The sequence below is a fragment of the Falco cherrug genome, chromosome 1 (genome assembly GCF_023634085.1).
Source record: "Falco cherrug isolate bFalChe1 chromosome 1, bFalChe1.pri, whole genome shotgun sequence".
NCBI classification, from domain to species: Eukaryota; Metazoa; Chordata; class Aves; order Falconiformes; family Falconidae; genus Falco; species Falco cherrug.
Genome location: NC_073697.1, coordinates 71,542,695 through 71,566,134, shown reverse-complemented (window position 1 = coordinate 71,566,134; position 23,440 = coordinate 71,542,695). Strand labels below are relative to the sequence as shown.

Sequence of the window (23,440 nt, the reverse complement as noted above, 5' to 3'; positions counted from 1 at the left end):
ATGCTATCCACACAAAAGTAATTTTTAAAGGCAGACAGATTGTCTGATGGCAAGTAGGAAGAAACACAACTAATAGGTATATTTGCATACTTTGGTGACAGAACTGCTTACATTTGATTTAGCCTACTCTCACCACATGAATAAATACCCCATGCATTCCTGTAACAATAAGGTGGCTTCAGTTTAGGCACATATTTGAACAAAGCAAGGAAAAACGCTCTTCTAATACAGGCAGTACAATTTACTACAGTTACTTTCTACTGTGCTACATGTTATTTTCTCATTTCTTTACCTAACACAAGGCAGAAACTGCCCAGAGTATAATGTGGGAACAGATACAAAAGTTAAAAACACACATTCAGGATGGGAATGAGCTCCCTTAAGTCAGTCTGCTCACTACAGGTTGGCGCTGTCTAGGTTTGGATGCAAGACTGCAGATTGGCAAGTTCACTAGAATGGAAAACTAGCATCATTGGGTTTTTTTCATATGAAGGAAGAAGTACAGCAGGCAAGAACTACATTGCTAAAAGCTCACCAACTACTGTGAGCAAAGAAGAGGAGGGAGGAAAGCAACCTCATGATATCTCTCAGAAATACGTACATATTCTCCAATACTTGCTGTATATCAAAAATTTAAGAGTTGTTCAGAAATGTCATCTTAGATTTTGCCAGAATCCAAATTGATAGGATCCATTTCACTCAGTGATCATGCAGAAAACAGCACCAGCCAAGGAAAGAAAAGATGGAAGAGCTGCAGATGTGCACAGGATTCAGTACCAACAGTGCCACAGGTACCACACCACCACTAGAGCTTCAAGTCAGCTCTATCATGCTTATCTCCAAGAGATGACAGAGACCAAGATGGAGAACTTCTTGACATGGTGACACAGTTTGTGAATGAAGATGTGAAAAAAAATAAGAATAAAGAAGGAAGGATGATATTATGTGCAGTGCAGAAAGAAATACAGGAGTGGAAAGAAAGAACATTCATTCAGTTTATTTTGGCTAGTAAATAAAAGGGACCTGAAAGGACAGTATTTTGTTCAAATCCCATGGTCGTGTGATGTAATCTGGCTGGTTTAAAATCCATTTTAGGATTTGCACAGCATCGCTGCAATCAATAAAAAACCCCTGATCTGATGTGAAAGCAATTGGAATTAAAAAAATGATCAACAGTTCACCCTCCAGTTCATATGAAATTACACTCCTGTTCTTGGCAGGGGAAAAACTACCCCAAGCAAACAAACACTTTAAATTAGAAAGAGAAAAACAGAAGAGATACAGCAAAAGAAGGGGAAAGAAAAAAAAGCAGATAATAAAAGAAGAGAAAACATTATCCACAGGATCATTAAAGTTATGTAGGTAAATGAAAATGCTAAGTAGATGCAAGGAGAGAACAGAATAACAGGAAGAAGCCTACAGATGCAATTCCCCTCGGGCATATACCTCATTTTCCACTGAGAGCTATATGAATAACCGAAGTCTGATGACAAGCTAGACGTGTCTTGCAGCATGCAATTAAAATGATTTGGTTTACTGACTCTCAGAACAGATTGAGAAACCCCTCACACTGCATCCATTATACACCAGCAGGACACCTACCTCAGCGGGTCTGAGACGGCAGGGAGGGGGCAGCCCTGTCTGTGTTAGACAACACGCATCTTGGCATCATTAACAGTAAAAGGTGAAAGTCTTCAAACTGCTGAATGACTTTCTGTAACGAGTATGCAAGTTTTTGCATCACTAGTCTTTGGGGGCAGCTTTCACACCTGTGTTGCAATGGTAGCGCTCCAACATAACACAAAAAGACAGAGCATTGATGCAGTTATTAACCAATGAGAAAGCAATCTGCTGAGAGAATCGCCCATCTCAACGATGCACCAGGCATCACAGGCAAACCAGCTGCATGACACGGCAGGATAACCCCCTGGGAAACAAAGGGTAAATCACATTAGGAAAAATGATGGGTTTCACTTTTAAAGAGAAATATAATAGTAGCTAGAGCTTTTAATTTAAATAGCTGCTGTAAGATAGAAATACATGCACTATATACCACACCTTTTCAAAAACATCAAGTCCCTAAACTGAAATCTAAAAAATTCCTTGTGCTAGCAGTCTGAATTCAGCCTATAGACCAAATGGAAACATGTATGTTTTGCCATTTTATCTAGATATTCTATCAAGACTTTACTGACAGAATCAACTCAAGCAGCACAGCAGAGCCCAACTTCAATGAGTACTGTCTTGAGTGGCTCCATAAGGGCCAATGACAACAATTTCATTTATATCCAGGACAAAAGAATGGCACTTTCACGACAAAGTATTTACAAGCAGAGAAGAAGTAAGTATATAAATCACTTCAGTAAGGTTTCATTCAACAAATAATCTACCATGCAGCAGTAGGTGATGCCAACTAAAAGAACTATGGAAGCAAAAATAGACAACCCAAATGCTGGAAGAAAAAACTGACCCTCAAACATGTAACTGGACAAAACTCAGTGCAAACTAGTGACAAACCCAAACCTCTGACTGTTGCCACTCTTTCTCTTTGCCTCTTGATACACACCAAGAACAAACCTCATGAGTCTTTGGTAAGTCACGAAAAGACTTTGGTAGCTCTGCCCAATACTGCACTTGATAAAGATGTATGTTGTTATGCAAGAGGCAAAAGGACCAGCAACACCCATCCTGAAGGCACTTTTTAAAACAAAATGCCATCATTCCTTTATTATTTTGTGCAAGACATCCCGCACTGCGTTTTTGACGCATGCTGTACATCCAGTCCCATGCCCTGCTCCTGGCTCTGCACGTGCATCCTCTAGTTGGGAGGCTGGCCCTGGGTTACAGGCCCAGGTAACCAGACATGGCAGGACTGTGGCAGGCCAGGCTCAGGGTAGCGGTGTGAAATCGTGATTTGCAGTGGTGCCCGCAGGCTCTGCTGGAGCCCTCCTGCAGTGCAGGCAGCTGTGGGTGCCGCTGCTCCTGCCAGCAGCCCCATGGCACCAGGGGAGCACACCAGGGTTCACCCCACGTACCCCGTTCACTCATCCTGCTAACAAGTAGGACATGGACCTGAAATAAGGGTTTGCCTCCATCAGACCCCTTTCCCACACTTTCCGAGGATGGAGAGAAACAGGGGCTCAGGGCAGCCAGACGGCACTCGCCTCCCCTTGGGAGAAATAGGCAAGAGGTGAGAAAGGGGAGGTGTGCTGCTGAGGTGGAGGGGCCATCTCACGGCTTGCAAGGTGGGTCCAGAGGAGATGCCCAGCCACACTCCCCTCCCCATAAGCGAGGGGACCTCACTGAGACAGGGCCCCCAGCCACAGGGCTGCACAGATACAGGCTGCATGAGGAGCAACTATAGTGTGCTTCTACTGAAACTGCCTCTGGGCCACAAAAAAGGGGGCACTTAGCTGCTGCGAGGGACACCAAACTGCACCGATGGGCCTGCATAACCTTTGCGTTTCTGTCTTATCCCTGTATTTTAAGCCACAGTGAGGGCCTGCCTGCAGGCTCCCGGCCCGTCACTTCCCGCCCTCGAGGAGCAGCTGTAGCACAGCCCTCGTCTGGAGGGTAACCCGGGTGGCCCTCACCCCTCGCCGGCGACCGGCATGCCTGGCAGCCTGCACCCACTCACCCGCGCTCTTCACCGGTGCTCCACCACGAAGCGCATGGTGGTGCCGTCAAAGGAGGGCGGCGCGACGATCCGCGGGCCGGCGGCCGGCGCTGTGATGCTGATGACCGGCTTCGACTCGGCTGCCCCACGCCGCGGGGGCGGCGGGCCCTTGCCGGTAGCCACGTAGTAGGGGCTGTCGGCGAACGCCGCCTCCGCCGCTGCTGGGCTGCCTGGCTCGGCCGGGGCGCTGGCGTCGCTGCCCGGGTGGGAGAGCGGGCGCGGCAGGGCGCCGGCCGGCAGCATGGCGGCGGCGGGCAGGAGGCCGGGGTAGAGCATGTACGTGGCGCCATAGGCCCCGGCGTTGAGGGCCAGGGGCGGGAGAGGCAGCGGGACGGGGGCGACGGTCGGCTGCTGGGGCACTGGCACCTCCACGTACTGCCCGGTCTCGGGGTCGAAGAGGCGCCGCTTGAGGGGCTGCTGCACTGGCGTGTCCACCAGGTAGTACTGCCCGGTGCTCACGTCCAACAGCACCTTGCGCTGCGTCTGCGGGAAGGGGTCAGCCGCGGCCGCCGCGGTGGGCACGGAGGGCGAGAAGCAGAGCAGCGGCGGCGGCGCGGCGCCGGGCAGGGTGGCGTAGGGCAGCGGCGGGCGGTAGAGGGCGGCGGGCGGACCCTCGGCGGACGGCGGAGCGGCGGCGGCGGGCTCCTCGGCGGGCGGGGGGGCGGGCGGGGGTCCGGGGCTGCCGGGGCGCTTGGCGGTGCCGAAGGGCTGCAGGCTGCACAGCGCCGCCGCCGCCGCCGCCGCCGACACGGGGCTGGGGCGGACGCCGCCGCCCGCCCCCGACACCGGTACCGGGGAGGGAGGGGAGCCGGGCTCGGCGGCCGCCTTCAGCGGCAGGGCCAGGTAGTTGCCGCAGTCCGGCCCGCGCTCCGCATCGCCGCCGCCCGCAGGCAGCCGGGGGGAGCGCGGCGCCGCCTGGCCCCGCAGGCCGCCCTCGGAGCGGGGCTTGCCCGGCGCGGCGGCTCCGGCGCCGGCTCCTCCGGCTCCGCGGAGGGTAAGTAGGGCGCGGGGGGCGGGGGGGGGCTCGGCGCGGGGAGGCGGCGGGCCGCGCTGCCGCTGCCGGGCCAGGTTTTCGAAGGCGGCCGCCTTGGCCGAGACCTTGTCGGCGGCGTTGCTGCAGGGGCGGCGGGACAGCCGCTCGCTGCCCGCCCCTTTGCCCGACGGCTCCTCCGCCTTATCTGCCGCCGGCGGCGGGGGCGCAGCGGCGGCGGCGGGGGGGGTCGGCCGGGGCCCGGCGTCGCGCTCCTGGCTGGCGATGAGGGAGAGGACGTGGCTGTCGGTGATGGGCAGCGGGTCGCTCTTGCGCTTCCACTCGCGCTTGTTGAAGCTGTACAGCTCCTCCATGCTCCGCACCGCCGCCGTCAGCTTCTCCAGCGCGTTTTGCACCGGCGCCGCCTTGCCCTCCTCCCGCGGGTCCTCCTCCGGCCCCCGGCCCCTCTCGACGGGCGGCGGCGGGGGCTGGTGCCGCCAGGGCGCGGCGGATTTGGAGACGATCTTCAGCACGGCCGGCTGGCGCGGGTCGCTCTTGTTGGGGGCGATGGTGGCCACCGGCAGCCTCCCCGAGGTGCGGTGCACCAGGACGGTGCCCTCCGGGGGACAGGCCGGCGCCCTGCCCGCCGCCTTGGGCCCCGCCTCGGTGGGCTTGGAGCTGGCGTGCCCGACCGACTGACAGGTGATGACCACGGGGGAGAGGGACCTGGGGACGCCGGCGATGACCAGCTGCTGCCGGGGCTTCTGCTCCGGGCCGCCCTGGTCGGAGGCGACACTGCCCTTGTCGCTGCTGTTGTCCCCCGAGTCGCAGCTGTAGGAGCTTTTGATGAGCTTCCGCACGTCCCGCACCTGGTGGAGCGGCCCCTGGGCTCTGTGCTTGCCGTCCCTCACGTCGCGCACCAGGAACTGCGGCACCTTGTCGGGGCCGTCACCGACTTTGGGCGGCTTGGGATGCTGGCCCCTGCCCTCCTCCGGCGGCCGGCCCGCGATCTGCGGCGTCAGCAGCTGGGCGATGCTGAAGGCGGCGTCCCGGGGCTGCTGCAGGCTGCCCAGGCTGATCTTGATCTCGGGGGCTTTGGGCTTGGCGGCGGGGGGTGAGGAGAAGGCGGCGGCGGCAGAGCACTTGGTCGCCCGCTTGCCGGTCTCCTTTTCCCGGGGTGTGTGCTGGATGGCAGGGACGAACAGGCGGGACATCTTGGTGGACTTGCCGGCGGAGATCTCGCCCAGGTCGGCTCGCCAGTCGAGCCTGGGGGAGAGCTTCAGCTTGCCGACGGGCGCCCTCTCCTCCTTCCTTTCCGCCTCCCGCTCCTTCCAGGACCTGAAGGCGCTGTTCTGGCTGCGGAGGAAGGTGGCCTTGATGGCCTCCGAGGCGCTGCGCTTCACCTCGCACAGCTCTTCCGACAGCGCTCGGTCCAGGCTGCGGCTCCCCTCACGGGGCGTCGACGCCTTGGAGACCGGCGACCGGCCGCCGCCGCCCTCGCCCGCTTCCTCCGCCGTCGCTGCGGTGCAGTCCGAGCCGCCCTCCGAGTGCCGGGAGCTCTGCCGCTGCACACCGCCCTCCCCCTGCCGCTCCCGCCCGCCGCCGCCGGCCTCCGCGTCCCGGCCGGCGCCCAGCCCGGTGTAGGAAGTGTCGGTGATCTCGCCCCGCTCCATCTTGAACTCGTGCTCCAGCTGCATCTTCTTGGAGATTACGTTTTTGAGGAGGCTGGAGGCGAACTTGGACTTCTTGCTGGAGCCCCCCCCACCGCCCTCCGCCGCCGGCGGCTCCCCGCCACCCGCCTCGGGGCGCGGCCCGGCCTCGGGGGCATCGCCGAGGTCCAGCAGAGTCACCACCCGGGAGCCCGGCCGCAGCCGCCGCGGCGCCTCGACGTGGGTGATCTCCCCGTCGAGCTTGCTGACCACGAACTCGAGGGCTTTGGTTTGCGACCGGCCGGAGCGCAGCAGGCTGGGCTCGGCTCTCGGCCCCAGGCTGCCGCACTTGAGGTCCAGGTAGGTGGACCAGCGATTGATGCCCAGGGCATTGTCGGGCAGGGAGGCGGAGGAGGCGCGGGAGCCGGGGCGCAGGGTGTCGAAGTAGGGGTACGCCAGGCTGCGGAACGCCCTGGCTGTCAGGTTTCGCACTTCTTTGTCGGCATCGTCCAGCTCGCTGACGGCGCTGGAGGCGCCGCTCGAGTGTTCCCCCGCCCTGGCCGCCCCGCACCGGGTCTGCAGCCGCGCGGGGACCGCGATGAATTTTTTCGCGTGGTCGCGGACCGCGTCCGGCTTTAAACTCGCATTGCGTTCAGGAGCCGCGGGGACACGGAGGCTCATGTCGCCTTCATGCTTGGCAGCGTAAATAGTATTTTGCTTTCCGCGCACGTTGCTAGACTCATTTATAGCCCGGGAAGCGGCTTTGATTGATAGGAGAAGCTGGGCGGCCGGGCTCCCGCCGGGGCGGCCAGGCTGCTTGGACCGGCTTTCCCCCGAGCTGGCGCGCTTGGCCCCGCCGGGGGTGTCGTATTCGGAGGTAAGGCTGACGATCTCCGTGCTGCTGGTGTTCTCGATGCTGTCCGTCTGGTTGTTAGGGTCGCTGGTGGTCGTGCTGAGTGAGCAGCTATTCTCCTCCTCCGTCGGTGTGTCCCCCGGGGTCTCGTCGCTCCCGAAGGAGGCGTAGTCCACGAAGGAGTAGATCACGTTGTTGTCCTCGAAGTCCCAGCGGGCGGCCAGCCCCGCGTCGAAATCCATGTCGTGGTCCACCTCGCTCAGCTGGATCTCCTGCGTGCTGATATAGTGCGCCTCGTCGCGGCCGCCGCCGGAGGGGATGCCCGGGGGGGCGCCGGGGGCGGCTGCCTTGCGTCCCGCATCCTCGTCCTCCTCGCTTTCGTAGCCGAAGGAGGACGAGGAGGTTTTGCCTTCCGTCGACACCGGGTCGCCCATTGCGGGAAAGCCACTCGCCTTGCTCATCGGCGAAGGGCAGGAGGAGGAGGAGGACTCCGGGCAGCCCCCCGCCTCCGGAGGCCCGCCGCTCCCTGCCGCCCCCCCGCAGCCGGGGCTGGAGTCAGCGCCGCATCCCGCCTCAGCCGCCGCGCTCGGGGAAGGCAGGCGATCCCTCCCGCGGTCCGAGGATGCTGGCCCCGCGGCCCCGCCCGGCGGCCCGCCGTTCGCCGACCCGCCAACATCCCCGGTCCCGCCGGCTCCACTTCCCGGTGCGGGACCGGCCGCTCGCTCCGCGCCGCCGGCCGGGGCCAGCTCGCCGAGCAGCCGGCTCTCCCCCGGCCGCTGCGGCGAGCCGCGAATCTCCACGTACGCCGCCGCCTCCTCTTCGGTGGCCGCCGCCGCGCCCTCGGGGCCGGCTCGGGGGCCGCCGGGCGGCTGGCCGGGCGCGTCCATGCCGGGGCCGTCGGGGCGCGGCAGTGGCCCCAGGGGGCGGGCAGGCATGTGCCGGCAGGGACGGGCAGCGCTGCGGGGACGGGGGGGCGCAACGGGCCGCCCAGCCCCAGCCCCTGCCCTCCCCTTCCCTCCCCTCCTCCGCCCGGCGCGCCGGCTCCCGGCCCGGGCGGGCATCACCGCCGGGGGGCGGAGGGGTCGGGTCGGGCCGGGCTGGGCTCGGCGCTCCCCACACTGCAGCCAGCCGCGGGACAGCGGAGGCCCGCTTGGCCACCGGGAGGAGGTGGCTGGTCGCCCTGCGAGGGATCCCGGGACGGGCCCGGGTCGCTCGGGCGTTTTCAAAGATGGGGCGTCACTTGGCCGGCGCGGACTATACAATAGAGCCGAAGTCGCTTACCCCGGTTGAGCAAAGTCCTATTTTAAATGCCAGTGTTTGCCGGAATAAAGGCGCCCGGACACCCCTTGGGAGGGGGGAGCCGCCCCTGCCTGCAGAGCTACTGCCGCCGGCTCCCCCGGCTGGAAGAGGCAGCTCCCAGGGCACCCGCTAAGCACACGGGCTTGCCTGCACCAAATGCGCCCTCATTCCACACGCAGCAGTGGCTAAACAGCGTTTTCCTTCCTTAAACTACCCCCCTGCATCCTATGTTCCTGCTTGCAGGATTTGTGTTGTGGAGGGGCACCCCGTGGGTGCTGGCCTGGCCCTGCACATTTGCAGCAGTCCAGAGAGCCATTGGCCAGGGTACCCAAGCTACCTTTTTCCAGGAGATGCCAGTTTAGACATAACCAGCACCTAAGACCTATTAATAGTCATTTCTATGGCACGCCTGACCTTTGGTGGCTGAAGGCTTTACTGAGCGGTCCCCAAGATGACACACCAAAACCCACTCCAGAGCCATGGAAGAAAAGGGCAAACTGTTAAATACTGAGTAGACATAGAGGAAAGCAAGTTGAGGAGCAGCCCTCACGTATGCAATGCAGATAACAGCCTAAATTTACAGGTTAAAAAACAAATAAGCACCTGCACGCTTGGGTGAGCAAGCTGACCTTGAGCTGGTAACATCAGACATTCATCAGAGCAGGGCTGTGGACACCCCAAAGCAAGTACTGGGATCTCTGTCCTTACAGCTGCATGCACTGGCATGAGGGGTGTGATATGTGGCTCTACCGGAGATGCAGGACCAAGAGTGAAGCAGGCACCATCCCAGACCTATCTCCAGCACCATCCACATTAAAACATGGGTTTCCCAGCGTTCCCAGCACCTCACCCCACCACATAGCCAGGCTGCTCTGCTGCCATCCTCTCTGTGGAGTTGCAGCATTCCCTCAGCCTCCAGGAAAAGCATCCTCCATCCTTTACTGAACCCCAGTGGCAGCTTGTGAGGGTCTCTGCAGCAACGGCAGGTTTCATATCCTATTTTGGAGAAGGGTCTCTTTACTGCCTGGAAGAAAATGAATGAGGTGGCTGCAGCGTAACCTATGTAAATACATGGTAGTTTCTTGGGCTGCAGACTAACTGCATGGAAACCATTGCTGAAGTACCAGGTGATATTTTAACAGAAAGACACACCAAACTTGGAGGGTTTGGAGCAAATCGGGTCAATGTGCAGTGAGACTTTCCCCGTGTAGTAGGGATAACTGGTTCCAATCCCTGCTGAGGCTGTCCTGCCTCCAGTGTGTTTTTAGTGTGAAGCTGGGCACCAGCCCTCAGGAGTACTAGGCTTACGCAGCCTTGATCTTTCCTTAGCGCACGTTCATGTGGCTTCAGCTCTCCTTGTACATGCTACAACTGTGCAGTACCTCCACTGTGGTAAATAGCATTAGCATTCCCTAAACACAACTTCACCAGATTTTGTGTCCCCTCCACACACATTTTAGACTTGCACCTCTGTCCCAAGCAGCCATAACAAAACCATGACATAACTAGAGAAAGATAATATTTTAGCACCTTATTAAGGAGACATTCTGGTGTTAATTGGCAGTGGGACAAGAGTATATCCTCAAATACAGTCCTTTCCAAACGCTTGGGATGCAGAGGGATACTAGGTTTTAAACCCTGATCATTCATTGTACTTGGGTGAGTGCCGGCAGCGGCAGCATCCCTGCCTCCTGCTCTGCCTCTCTTCTACCACATGCCTCCTTTCAAATGAGGTCTCCACCCCACATTCTCACTGCCCCCACCCTCTGATCCCCCAAACCAGGCTCTTGGGTGTCAGTCTCTCACACCTTGCTCTCCTCTAGTATTTGGGTTTCCTGCATTAAGAATACACAATAAATCAAATTTTTTCTCCCAAAACATGCACAATTAAAAGTGTTGTTGGGGTTTTTTAAGTTGTAACAGTTGTTCATATACTCCTGCCAGGATCCCCAGACAAGATCCCCACCAAAATGAGCATTGAAACTTGACTCTTTATTTATCTGTTTCCACAGTCTAGCTTGCAGCTATGGTCCAGAGATGTTTTTTTCTGCTATTTCCCTTGGGTGATATCTTGAACTGAATCTACTCAATCTTACAAAACCAGGCAATGACTCTCACAACTGAGGCTGACACCATAATGGAACACTCATATATGTATGTTTATAACATATCTATGTCTCTACCACTGGGAATTTATGCCCCTGATGACAAAAATACATACATAAAATCCACACCTGTTCTTCTCCGTTTTCAGTTATGGCTAGCCCTGGAGGCCTGCATGCCTTAGGCAGTCAGATCAGTGTATTTCCCATGGGACTAAGAGGTTGCTACAGCATACAGAGCCACCCAAATCTTAATGCCTTTTGAAAAAAGTGAATCTGTAATATCCAGCTTAAGTTCTTTAATTGCTGTATGCATATGCTGTATGTTAGAGAAGGGGGAAAAAATGAGAAGGATTTCCTCTTCTTTTTTTTGTATCAGAAATTTCTGCACTGATGTGGTGCCAGCCCCTCAGAGATGCTTTGCTGCAAGTCTGGCCCTGAGCAAAGTGTAAAATTCCACAGAGGTTTAGGCTTAATTCCTTCTCCTCAGCCTTTCCTCTTAGATACTTTAATGTCAACTTTTGTAAAGCCTGTTTCAGAGGTGCCTAATAACCCCCACGTATCGTATCCAAAGCTTGGGCACACAGCTTGAACCCAAGGACTGACTCCCCAGGACTGCTCCCCTGTAGGGGTGCCTTACAAAGGATCAGAATTCTTCAACAGCTTTGCAAGGGTGTAGAATTTTTTTTCCCCAATTTTTTCTATTATCTATTACTGTTGCTAGATGAACTCTACAGCAAGCCAAAAGTGATAGACCTGTTTGCTCCTAATCAAAAGTACACAGGAAAACTGTGGCTCCGTCACACCTTCTTTGCAAATAACAATTTCTCGCTCTACGCTGGCAAGACATCTCCATTGATTAATAATCAGATCAATGTGATTTTACTTAATACTGTCAGATATCAGTGACTAACACATCATCCTTATGATCCTAGCAATACTTGGCTGAGGTGTTCATTAACACTGATTACTTTTTTGTGTTTTCCACCTTTAAATCTCTCACTCACTAAAGCTGCCGATGTCTAAGATTTCTGCATCTTAACCTCTCGTGAAGTGTTACTGAAGCTGTCCTGACAACCACACAAAATCTGTATGTTTAATGCCTTTCGTAATGTAATAGGTACTCTACTTATAAGCTCTAACCGTTAAAAATAACACATGCTGTTTAGCCACATTCTGCCCCTTGCTAATATAAGGTTAGATCAGACTGTTAACAGTGACGGGAAAAATAGAGATAGGCTGAATTATCTGTGCACCTTAAAATAATCGCTCATGGAAGTAGCAGGGAGGTGGGATTTAAAAGGGTTTTGAGAAGAGGCACTTAAAAGCAGAATGAAGACATTAAGGATGAGGTTAGGGAGACTGCAACTATACTCTGCATAGGAGACCATGCAGAAGAAGGCATAGGGTGTTTTTCCTTTAACTGAGACATGGACAGAAAAGTGAACAACTAGTGGAGGAATAGCAGGAGGGAAAGGATTTGATTGAGCTTTCTCTGACCAGGGAAAGGGAAAATATTAGTTTGTTAACTAACAGTAAGAAATGTTAATACTGCATTATGCATTTTAGTTCTTACAACGTTGAGTCACATTTTTTAAAAACTGAAGTAGGAATAAAAATCACAGTTAATAAAATCAAGCCATTAAGAAGGGAAATCAAAATATTATTTGCACAAGAAGACAGATGTGGTTCCAGTAACTAAGACGGCCTGCAGGAGACGTTATACTTCTCACATGGAAAGAAATGATGTTTTTTGCAGAAAATAAGGAAACAGCAGAAGGATTCTGCTGCATTCTGTGCACACAGCAAAAGACTGTTTCGCTATAGGTTCAGACAGAGATGAAGAATGATAGAGTCATAGGAAAAAGCTTTAGTTTTGGCTGATTAGTTGCTTTTGAACAATATTTGAATACTGTTAGATTTGATTTTTCTCTCAGTAGTTTTTTGATAACATTGCACATTGTCAAAGTGAGCTTTGTGGTAGACATGGTCTTTGAAATCAAAGCAAATAAATATTTAGCTTAGATATGTTTGTTAAGGAGAAAGGAAACTTGAAAACAGCACCCTGATTTGCCCTCAGGACTAGTAGCCAAGAAAGAAGGAGCAAAAGCCATATTGGGGAAGGAGAAGGGGACTTGTGGTTTAGCAATAACAGTGAGGCCCAGCACACATCATAAATCTCCAAGAGCTACCAGATACATTGGAAGGAAATACAATACCCACACATGCACATTGGTATGGAAGCTTCCAAACAAACCCAAGTGGAAATAAAATGATATTTTTGTAGCTTGCACTAAAACGGTGTGTCTTCTGGGATTTAGCAAGGGCCTGCTGACGAAGTACTGACTCCTAAGTAAAAACCAACTCCTGGATGGGTCAATCCCTTCTTACACCGAGAAGACTACACCAGCTGAAGGGATCTTTCCTTTTCCATCCTGAGCCTGTTGGAGAGATTGAGGGGCTTTTCTAAACACTCAACCTACAAATGTAAACCATATGTGGGCTCTTTGCTGGCAGACCTCTCCCTTTTAGTAAAAGCCAGACCTTTCGAAGGAAAGAAACTCTGGAGCTTGGTGGATTTCAAGAGCCTAACCTGAGTGCTTGAGCTTGCAGGATTCAAAGGCCTTGGCACAGCCTCCGAATGGGAGGCCACTTTTCCTTCCAGGATGGGACAGGATCATGTTCTGGCCATTGCTTTACACTTCCCCAGCGCACTCCCATGTAACTGAGCCCCTGTGAGAATCGGTGGCTGAAGTGCTTGTTAAACAACAACCCGTGCTCCACAGCTCACTATGGCCCTCGCTATAAGCAGCTCCCACTGGATGCCTTACAAGGTATGCAAAAGATGCATATATTTTTAAAACAGATCCTCCCCCTCACTACCCATCCTTCTTTTCCAGACCCCAAAATCTCAAGCCAAAACAAACAGGCAGGAACGTAATCCCAGAACGAGCTTAGATTTCTTCGGTGCTTTTCAGTCATGTTGCAAATACAGTCTAAATGTGAGTACATGTATTTATATGGGGAGTCTGCTACTCAGACGAAATAAATACTTGCTGATTTTTTTGTAAATCAGGTTAAACAGTGTCTACAATGTCATTGGTACAAGAGGATATTCTGGTGGCTATTACACATAGATAGCAATAGCACACGCAGACTGCAGGAACATTTTGGATAAAACCATTTATGACTATGTTACTGCTTTCACAAACATCCTTACAGGATCCTGTTGTGGCAAATTTCTGCTTGCAAAAACCTCACAGCTTCCCCAGGCCACCTTCCCTGCTACCTGATTATTCATATACCACAGAGAGATGGTCCTCAGGTCTATCTGTCTCCTCCTTGCTGTAAAGCTGTTATCTCTGCCATGGGTGGAAGAAGAGATGATTCCCACAGTCTGTGCTGTTGCTTTTTGCATATGACCAGTGTGTTTCCTTCACTCCATCTTTTCACTAGGCCTAACAGCCCTAATTCACTTAACCTTCACCCTTAGGACATAACTACTAGATCTCCCATCACCGCTCTTCAGACTTTCTTTAGCACATATGTATGTGCAGGGCAAAGAAGTGGCCACAAGGTGCAAGGTGGAGCCTCACCCCTGGTGAGAAGAAGGGAGGGCTGACTTTGGGCCCAGCTTATAACCCCTGAGTAACATTCGCTATTTTCATGTTGGCATGACCGTGTCCTTCAGCTCAGGCCCTACTGTGAGCATGTTTTCCGTTCACCCTCCAGTATGAAAATACTGGACAAATGCAACTCTGTTGCTCCCCATAAATTCACTACTAATACAAATGATGCAGTATTTGTAACTGACCTTCGAGCACAACCCAAGCAGCCATTTCTCACCTTGTAATTTCACCTGCACAGTGCTTCCTTAGCTGGCTAAAAAAAGAGTATCATGCTATACCAAAGCCAAATGCCATTTTTGCTCTCTCTGCAAAGCCCGTTGCCCTATTTTAGAAGGAAGTTAGAGGGACTTTGCAAGAACAAACCCTATCAAACTCACACTGGCTGTTATTTATCTCTTCATTATCTTTTAAGGGCCTACAGATTGTACATCTATGCCAGTATTCCTCCAGGAATGGAAGCTATACCAACTGATCTCAACTTTGCTGCTCCTTCCTCCAGGTCTCTTGAGGTCCCTCTTCCCAAGACCACCTCTTCCAGGTCACTGGGTCCGTTCAAGCCTCCCATCATGGGCCTGCCATTGGCAATGAACTTTCCACAGTGACGCTATTCTTTGTACAGTATTATCAGGTAACCCAAGAACTGCAGATGTATCTGATTATTGGAACTGTGGAGACGATTGCCACAAAACCCGAAACCATGACCTTTCCTTGAGGTGTTATCAGCCAAGCTGGTGGCAGGACAAGAGAGCTGATTTATGACCATTCATTAAAATTACACGAAACTGATTATTTATAGAGGTAGGCTTGAGCTGAAAGGTTCAGGCTCAAAACCTGTCTTCTTCATAGGTCAGGGTGTTTGGACATGGGAAAACAAGGAATGATCACTTGAAGCAATGTGAATGTAACTGGATTATCTTTCATTACACTTTTATTATGTTTTGTCTTATATTTTACAATATATTTTGCTATTTATGTTCAATTATTTTTACTGTTTTTCTCATAGTTTATTAGCTTATTATTTTTATTAATAGATTTTATGAAATCTGGTTTTATTATTTTAATCTGGTTTTAATTTATTTATTTTTAACTGGCCAGGGGCCATCACATGAAACCACAAAACAGTACCATTGCTTTTCACGTACTTTAGAATTAGAAATGCAAACAGACGGGTTGGATTTTATATTGGATAATACCATCCCTTTATGCAATCAACTGCTTCACAGAGCGGTTTTGAATTCTTGCAACAATTTGTTGACATAGAAGAGCTCCTACAGATGAATGTGTGCCCAAGCAATAAACTGTGCATCTGGTACTGCAAGACTGTAACATGAAATTGCCATGCTTTGAAGAGCAGCCAGTGTTGGATTGGGATTAATTTGCTCACAGTGTTCAATAAATAATGTTCGGAGGGCCACGTGAAAAGTGATCCCTGTTCGTTATGCACACCTCCCAGCCATGGGGCCTATGTTTGGTCACTGAACTGGAGTTCGTGCAGCAAACGTCTTGGGAGTATTTCTCACTGGGCTTACTGTAAAAGCCAGCTAAAGTGTCTCCCACTGCCTGGCAATGAAGAGGAGGATCAAGCAGCCCTCTGAGTGAAGCTTCTCTCAGGCTGGAGTTTCTATATATAGGGGAACTCAATAAACACCATTATGAACCGCATGTGATCCGCCTGCCCAGAATTAAGGTCACATACATACTTTTATATATGTTTCTCCACTGGCTCGCTTAGCTTACAAATTAAAGAATTACAGGTGAGAAGCTGGCTACGTAATGAGGAGTTATAAATCCAACTAGCTCCCTCCCATCTGACAAACCCCTTTAGTCAGTACACGAAACAACTCTAGGGGAAAGTAAGAATTAAGATTTTTAAACCCAGGTGTAAAATCCATTGTAAAGGTCAGGTTTATAAGGAGACCATCCCAAAATGCTAATGACATGACAGTTTTATGAGGCTGAAAAATGATAGCTTGGCTGAAGCTGAGTAATACTAGAGCAAGGGATTTATTTAAATTGGACTACTTTTTTTTTTTTTTTAATTTTGTCCTTGATCCTGCCAAATCTCACTGAGATGAGAAATCCTTACTTGTGTAAGTAGCCCCCCACATTCAGCTGAACAACTGAGGTTAAGAAAAGGTTATTTATGTAAGTGAAGCATTATTCTATAATCTTATCTTCCAAAAGTTTTATATATTTTTCTGCAGTATATATAATTTAAGGTTATAAAAATGTAATGTCTATACTTTGAAAAAAATATTTAAAAAATCAATTCTTAATAGCTAGCCTCAGAAACAGAAATAGTAAGAGTTGTTACACAATCTTTAACACAGTTTTAACTGCATTTCTCTGTTGTAGTACATGAGGACAACCTGTCCAGAAAAGCTTATAGTCAAATGTATACTTTTAACAGAGATGCATACAAGCGAAGCCTGCACAACCTTAGCTCTGCACCTGAAGAATAGGCACTTGTGAATCTAACCACAGCAAAAGTACTTTTTCATTTGCAATGTAAAAACCTCTCTCATCTTAATACTGTTTCTTCAAAAAGCAGTGCCAACACCTGGTTTGTTGTGGTGTTGGTGTTTTTTGTTTTGGGTTTGTTTTTTTTCTTTGTCTTAATCCTTGTGCAATGAGTTAATTCACCTCTAGAAGACTGCAAGCCCCTGGACACATTCTTCAACTGGGCAGTTCTTGTCATGCTGAAGTGTCATGCAGTTTTCATTAAACTGCAATTTCAAGCTTCAGCCTCAAAGCGTACAGTATCTATGTACAGCTATGCTAGGTTTTTGCTTATATAGTTCTGTGTTTCCCACAGTTCCTTTAATCAACAGTAGTTTAGGAAAAATAGGAAAAAATTAATTATAAATATTGACTACTCTCTTTTCTCAAAGCAGTCCAAGGTTCTCTGACTAGGTCTACTATTCACTTTACTGCAGTATTTTGAAAACACAGGTGGTGTTTCAGCGCCCGGGAGCTTGGGGTTTAGTAGGGCTCTCTGCATCCAGCACACAGGCCTGATCCTGTGAGGTGTTGAGTGCTTCCCAGGAAGCGATGAGCTCTGAAATCCCTGCAATTCAGATCCCCAGGCCAGGCAGACATTGACTACATCTCCCCCAACGCCCTCCTGTGAATCCTTCCCTTTGCAGCATGCACCAACTTCATCCTCCAGTGTTGCCTTCATGGATGTTCTCAGTTAATAAATTGCTCATCCTGGTAAGGAGGCAGGGTAAATTTGGGGCAAAAAAACCCCTGGGGGATCAGGCCCAGTCAGCACGGGCTTATGAAAGGCAGGTCCTGCTTGACTAACCTGATCTCCTTCTATGACAAGGTGACCTGCTTAGTGGATGAGGGAAAGCCTGTGGATGTTGTCTACCTGGACTTTAGTAAAACCTTTGACACCATTTCCCCCAGCATTCTCCTGGAGAAACTGGCAGCTCATGGCTTGGATGGTTGGACTCTGGGTAAAAAACTGCCTGGATGGCCAAGTCCAAAGCGTGATGGTGAATAGAGTTAAATCCAGTTGGTGACCGGTCACAGGTGGTGTTCCCCAGGGCTCAGTATTGGGGCCACTCCTGTTTAATATCTTTATTAATGATCTGGACAAGGGGATCATGTGCACCCTTGGTAAATTTGCAGATGATGCCAAGCTGGGCAGGAGTGTTGATCTGCTTGAGGGCAGGAAGGCTCTGCAGAGGGGTCTGGACAGGCTGGACCAATGGGCTAAAGCCAGCCATATGAGGTTCAACAAGGAGAAGTGCCAGGTCCTGCACTTGGGTCACAACCACCCCACACAACGCTACAGGCTCGGGGAGAGTGGCTAGGAAGCTGCCTGGCAGAAAAGGACCTGGGGGTGCTGGTCAAAAGTTGGTTGAACATGAGCCAGCAGTGTGGCCAGGAAGGCCAATAGCATCCTGGCTTGTATCCAAAACTCTGTGGCCAGCAGGACTAGGGAAGTGATTGTCCCCCTGTACTCAGCGCTGGTGAGGCTGCACCTTGAATCCTGTGTTCAGTTTTGGGCCCCTCACTGCAAGAGGGACACTGAGGTGCTGGAGTGTGCCCAGAGAAGGGCAACAAAGCTGCTGAAGGGTGTGGAGCACAAGTCTTATGAGGAGCAGCTGAGGGAACTGGGGTGGTTTAGCCTGGAGAAAAGGAGGCTCAGGGGAGACCTTCCCACTCTGTACAACTACCTGAAAGGAGGTTGTAGCGAGGTGTGTGTCAGTCTCTTCTCCCAGGTAGCAAGCAATAGGACAAGAGGAAATGGCCTCAAGTTGTGCCAAGGGAGGTTCAGATTGGATGTTAGGCAAAATTTCTTCACTGAAAGTGAAACATTGTGGTCAAGAATTAGAATAGGCTGCCTAGGGAAGTGGTTGAGTCACCGTCCCTAGAGGTGTTTAAAAGACACATAGATGTGGTGCTTAGGGACATGGTTTAGTGATGGTCTTGGCAGTGCTAGGTTAAATGTTGGACTCAACGATCTTAAAGGTCTTTTCTAACCTAACCAAGTCTATGATTCTATATTAGTTTGTGCCTGCAGGGTAGCATGTAGCACAGAGATAGCTGAGCTAGCTTTAAATGGGCTAGCTGGGATGCTGGCAATTTGTTCATCTGCAAAAGCAGAAAGGTTACGTTGGGCTGGGATATTTTGCCTTTAGGTGTGCTTGTGTGAGCATTTTTTGTCTCATCACCGCATCACAGTCCCCTCTGCAACAGTGAAGAACCTCATGGGCCAAACCTGAGAACGTGCTCCTCAACAGAGACATTTTGTTTGTTTTAGCATTTGCAATGTGAACAAGGAAAAAAAAAAAGCCTAGATTTTTTCACAAAAGCTGCTTCTCACCTGCTGCTCTGTGCTTTACAAGATTGGAAAAATGAAACTTTATCTGAGTTTTTCCCTTGAAAAATACGTATTTTCATTCCTGTTTCCTGACCTCACCAGGACTAGGCACAGATGGGAGAAAAAGCTTCTACAATAAGACTTTTTCTCAAACCTTAAAAAACAGAAAACAAACCCAAAACCAACAGCAACCTCTCCAACACCCTAAATCCAAAATCATCTGATACAAAACAAACAGGCAACAGGCAACATGGCCTTAGAAATCTCCCAGTCTAATTTTTAAGGCTGAAAAGACTCCAGGGAGACTCCCTCACTTTAGTGGTTTTCTGGCCAAATGTTGATGTTCGCTGATCTGTAATTCATCCCACTTCATGCCAGGAACTTGGTCGAGCTGCTCCGATACGAAGCATAGGCTCCTTGTACGGCTAGCAGAGAGGGAATTCACCTAAAGTCCCAGCTGTTCTGTCATTAGCCTACAGTCAAGTCAGCTTCTTACTTCAGCCGAGTCACTTTGGTGCATAAAGGCATGTAGCACAAACTTCCCCATCTAGCTGTAACATAACTGCCTTGCCTCCCATTTACAAGGAAAAGTAGGTGGGGTTTTCCAGAGGGACTGCTGCCCTAAGTCTTTTTTTAAGCAATCAGAGAGGTACGTGATGTACTAGGAAGCCACTGCTGGGTTTCAGTAAAAAGATCTGCTAGATGGGTAGCTCCACCTGAACTGGGATCAGTGGTCTCACCAAGCCTGTGTAGTTAAAGAGGAAGCAACCAAAAACCAGTTTGTGCTTTGGGCTGGCTTTGTGAATGGTGTCAAACCATTCAAGTGGATTTGTATGGAAAAAAAGTAATTATATATAAGCTTAGCGCCTGACACCTCAAACAGCGCTGCAGGGATATATTTAGCTTGAATGAACTCCTGAGCCTTGGTTCAAATGCGTTCAACTAGTGCATGCTCATCTCCATGCTGGAAAAAGCTGAGGCGCCAAGGTCTTATTCTGGTACACCAGCAGTCTAAGGCAGTTGACTTTCCATGCAGTAAGTCATATGAAATCAATATAAAGCAGGCAGAGAACACTGAACAACAATTTTATATCACTGGCTGGTAAAAGGAAGCACATGCTGATCTTTTTGGTCAAATCACTGCTCTAAGCTGAAACCTCCATATCTCGCCCTGTGAGTATGTTGAAGAGGGTGGGCACTTAAAGTGATCCAGACTAAAGTCAAGCACCACTTGATGATAAAGCCCTAGTTAACACATATCCTGTTTGGGCTGTACAGTTGTTTTTAGTGATCAGATACAGCAAAAAAACAATTACAGGGATATGATGGCAACCTGAGAAGAGCTGTGCAGTGACAGAGAGAGTATAGCCCTTAGATCAAGCTGAGCAGACCAATGCCGATCTCTAAGGTACGCGGCGAGGCTCTCAAGTTACATGATTTAGTCTGTTGCTTACCAGGAGCAATATAACTAATCACGTATGTTGAGGGGAAAGGCACGATTTATCAGATCCTAACCCAGAGGTTCATGTTCTCTCTCTTTACCTAGAAAAGATGGTCATCCAAGGTTATGGGAGAAGTAGCTAAGAGATCAGCATGCAAAAACTTCCATGGCAGCTGCCTTCGTCTGTTAGGCAGGCTTTTCCACCTCAGAGCAGATGGCTTTGAAGTTGGCACAAAAGCCAAACAGACAAGACATAGATACATGTACAAAAGCTTTCTCACCCCCACATGTATTAATGCCCTCGGAAGACAAGTCACATTGGGCTTTCACAGAAAGGTCTCTGTGTATGAGTGTGGAGGAAGTTCATTACGTTCTCCTTTTTAACAAATTAGTTTGGTTCTCAAGCTTTGTTACTCAGGAAATGCCCAGCTAGCTGAAAATTCAATACTGTCACGGTATGCTGCTGCAAGGCATGAAGACATGTTTGTCCTTTACTACATTCTGCACAGGTTTTATTTTCAGATACCATGTTTACAAGTTTATGTGCTGGAAGTAGTGAACAAATACTTAGTAAGAACATATTTAAAATGTACCTGTGTTAAAAGAGCATCTCAAAAAGGAAAACACTGAAAATTCAAGAAATAGCTTTTTCTTTTGTGCTTATCGGAGGATGCTATAGTATATGACTTAAGTCAAATACTGTGGCTTTGTTTTAGGGACACACATCTACACACAACTCATTAGCAATAAGAAAAGTCAGCAGCACTATTAATGTTCCTGATGATGCTTTACAAAATTTTCTGAAATTGTATAACCTTGCTGCTGTTCCTGTGCAGAGTGTTTTCCTGGGTATGAGTATTAATAATCTCTGAGAGAATAAGGCTATAATTTCCTGATGGATCAGATGACCTACCAGAATACGGATTATCTGATCTTCTTTAATGCAAAGTGGTTGTCAGTACTTTATGGCTGTAGCATCTGGTCAGCAAGGCAGAGCAGAAGAGCTGAGTTGTTAATAAAAATTAACATTTAAAATAACATACAGTTGGCTGCAGGCACAGAAGTGAAACACACAGGGAGAAGGCAACATCCTTTTAACAAAAAGTTTGTCTGATTTTTTATTTGCAAAACTAGAGAAATAAAACTAGGTCCTAGGCTCATATCTGGGCACTTCCCATTGATCAGGTGCCCCTGACATCAGTGTAAGGTGAACCTTTGACCAGAGGAGTGGATAGCCTGTTGACTTCACAGCGTATCTCCAGTTTTACACCAGCATGAAAGCAGAATCAAAGGCTCACTCCACCTGCCAAACAACCTGCAGCACTGCTCCAGCACTTTCACCAGGCACAAGGTGGAGACTTCCTCCCAGCTGGACATTATCTAACCTCCTTAAAGCAGAAGAGGATTTCAAGTTTCTAAACAAAAGAGTGTGGCAATGTACCAAGCTGGTTTTGATTTGATCAGGTAGCATTTTAACAGCTCTCCTCATCCTGATTTTAAGTGCAGCATACCATAGCAATCTTCCCTTGTCAGCTGGACAGGACTAGAACACTTCCCAGTAGAAAACAGGAAGGTGAAGTTAAACATCTGAATTTTTTTGCCTTAAGAACCTGGTATCTTCCACAGACACTTTATTATGTTTTGTCACATTAATGCTGACATAAGCATTAAGACAAGGATGTGATAGCTGCACTGTCTAGTTATAGAGGCACTGTATAAAGATCAACAGATGTTTTAAGAACAGCCATCAGAACAGCCATGTACTCCAATGGTTACTTGCAAAAATTTCAATGAAAGAAGCTGGAGCATTAGAAAGAACTATAATGCAGAAACCCAAAAATAAAAGTCCTGAATTGCTGACGTTTTCTAGAGGATCCACCAGTCATTAAGCTAATTGTTGTTCCAGTATGACTGTTGCTGGCTGCTTCCAGCTTTGATCAGTATCGATTTAAAACGTGGAAGTGTGGAAAAAGCAAGACAAAGGTCATGATGCTGTCAATAATTCACAACACCACCTCAGACAATATACATCTTAAATTCTTGGCACTAGATTAAAAGTTAATTGTATTCCAAAGCCCAACACTTAAAATTCAAAATTAATCAGATTTTTTAAAACAGTGTAGCTAGATGTACTGGTTTGGAGCCTCTATTGGTCACTCTCAAATTCTGCTATTAAATCACAGTTAATATTTTAGTAAAAGCTGACACTGAAAAATAACCCACATATCAAGACAGAACACCGACTCTGCCACTGTTGTGGCAAAGTTACAAAGCAGCTGTGGGGTTTTGCTTAAGCACAAAGTAGAAATACAAAGTATACCTTTCAAAATAAGGCATTTTTTGGTGAGAGTCTGACTGCAAAATACTCCCAAAGCAAGTTTTGGCTAAGTCAGTATAGAAGTGTAATTGTTTGTTTTATCTTTGAAGTTGGGTTTATTTTACCCAGTCCTGTTTAGTATCTACAGGTGCTGAAGACACCTAATTTTCAGGGTGAACTGTCTAAGCAGTAAGTTATTTCAGAGTGCTTTAATCTGCAGGATAAGTATATGCACCATGTTTGCACAAAAGCATCAGCATTGCAGGCTGAGCAGTCATCAGGCATCTACAGGGTCAAAGTTTTTTCATAGCAACTGGGAGCAAAGAGTGAAAATGAACATCATTATCACCGCTAATGAAGGATGAAGAGCTCAAGCAAGCCATGCAGTAGAGCCATCAGGAAGGATGTAAAAAATTGGCTAATAAAATCTCGTAAGTGTGAAGTTCATGTGACCTTTCTATATGGAAAGTGAGATCTCCACAGAGAGTGTGCTCTCAGAGCTGCCAGATGGGAGGAAATATCCAGTACAATACCTTCCCTGCTCTCAGTTTAGCATGTGGAGCAGAACAGAGTCTGTGCTTTCGCTAATCTCTCATTACATCTGATGAGCAGCACAGATAACCATCAGGGAGAATATTCTGACCTTCATTAGACATTCGCAGAACCCTGA

General features: G+C 49.6%; 1 protein-coding gene across 2 annotated transcripts in view; it reads right to left on the bottom strand.

Moving 5' to 3' along the window:
* The window catches only part of C1H4orf54 (chromosome 1 C4orf54 homolog), a 48,666-nt gene that overhangs the window by 3,940 nt on the left and 21,286 nt on the right, over positions 1-23,440 (bottom strand). Inside the window, exon 1 of one of the 2 annotated variants that reach the window (XM_055700717.1) lies at positions 1,603-16,486. The exons of the other annotated variant lie outside the window; for it this stretch is intronic. Within the exon in view, the coding sequence (XP_055556692.1) occupies positions 3,647-8,209 (4,563 nt within the window). The 5' untranslated portion in view covers positions 8,210-16,486 and the 3' untranslated portion in view covers positions 1,603-3,646. Of the gene's footprint in view, positions 1-1,602; positions 16,487-23,440 lie in introns of those variants that run through there. 2 annotated transcript variants of the gene reach the window in all.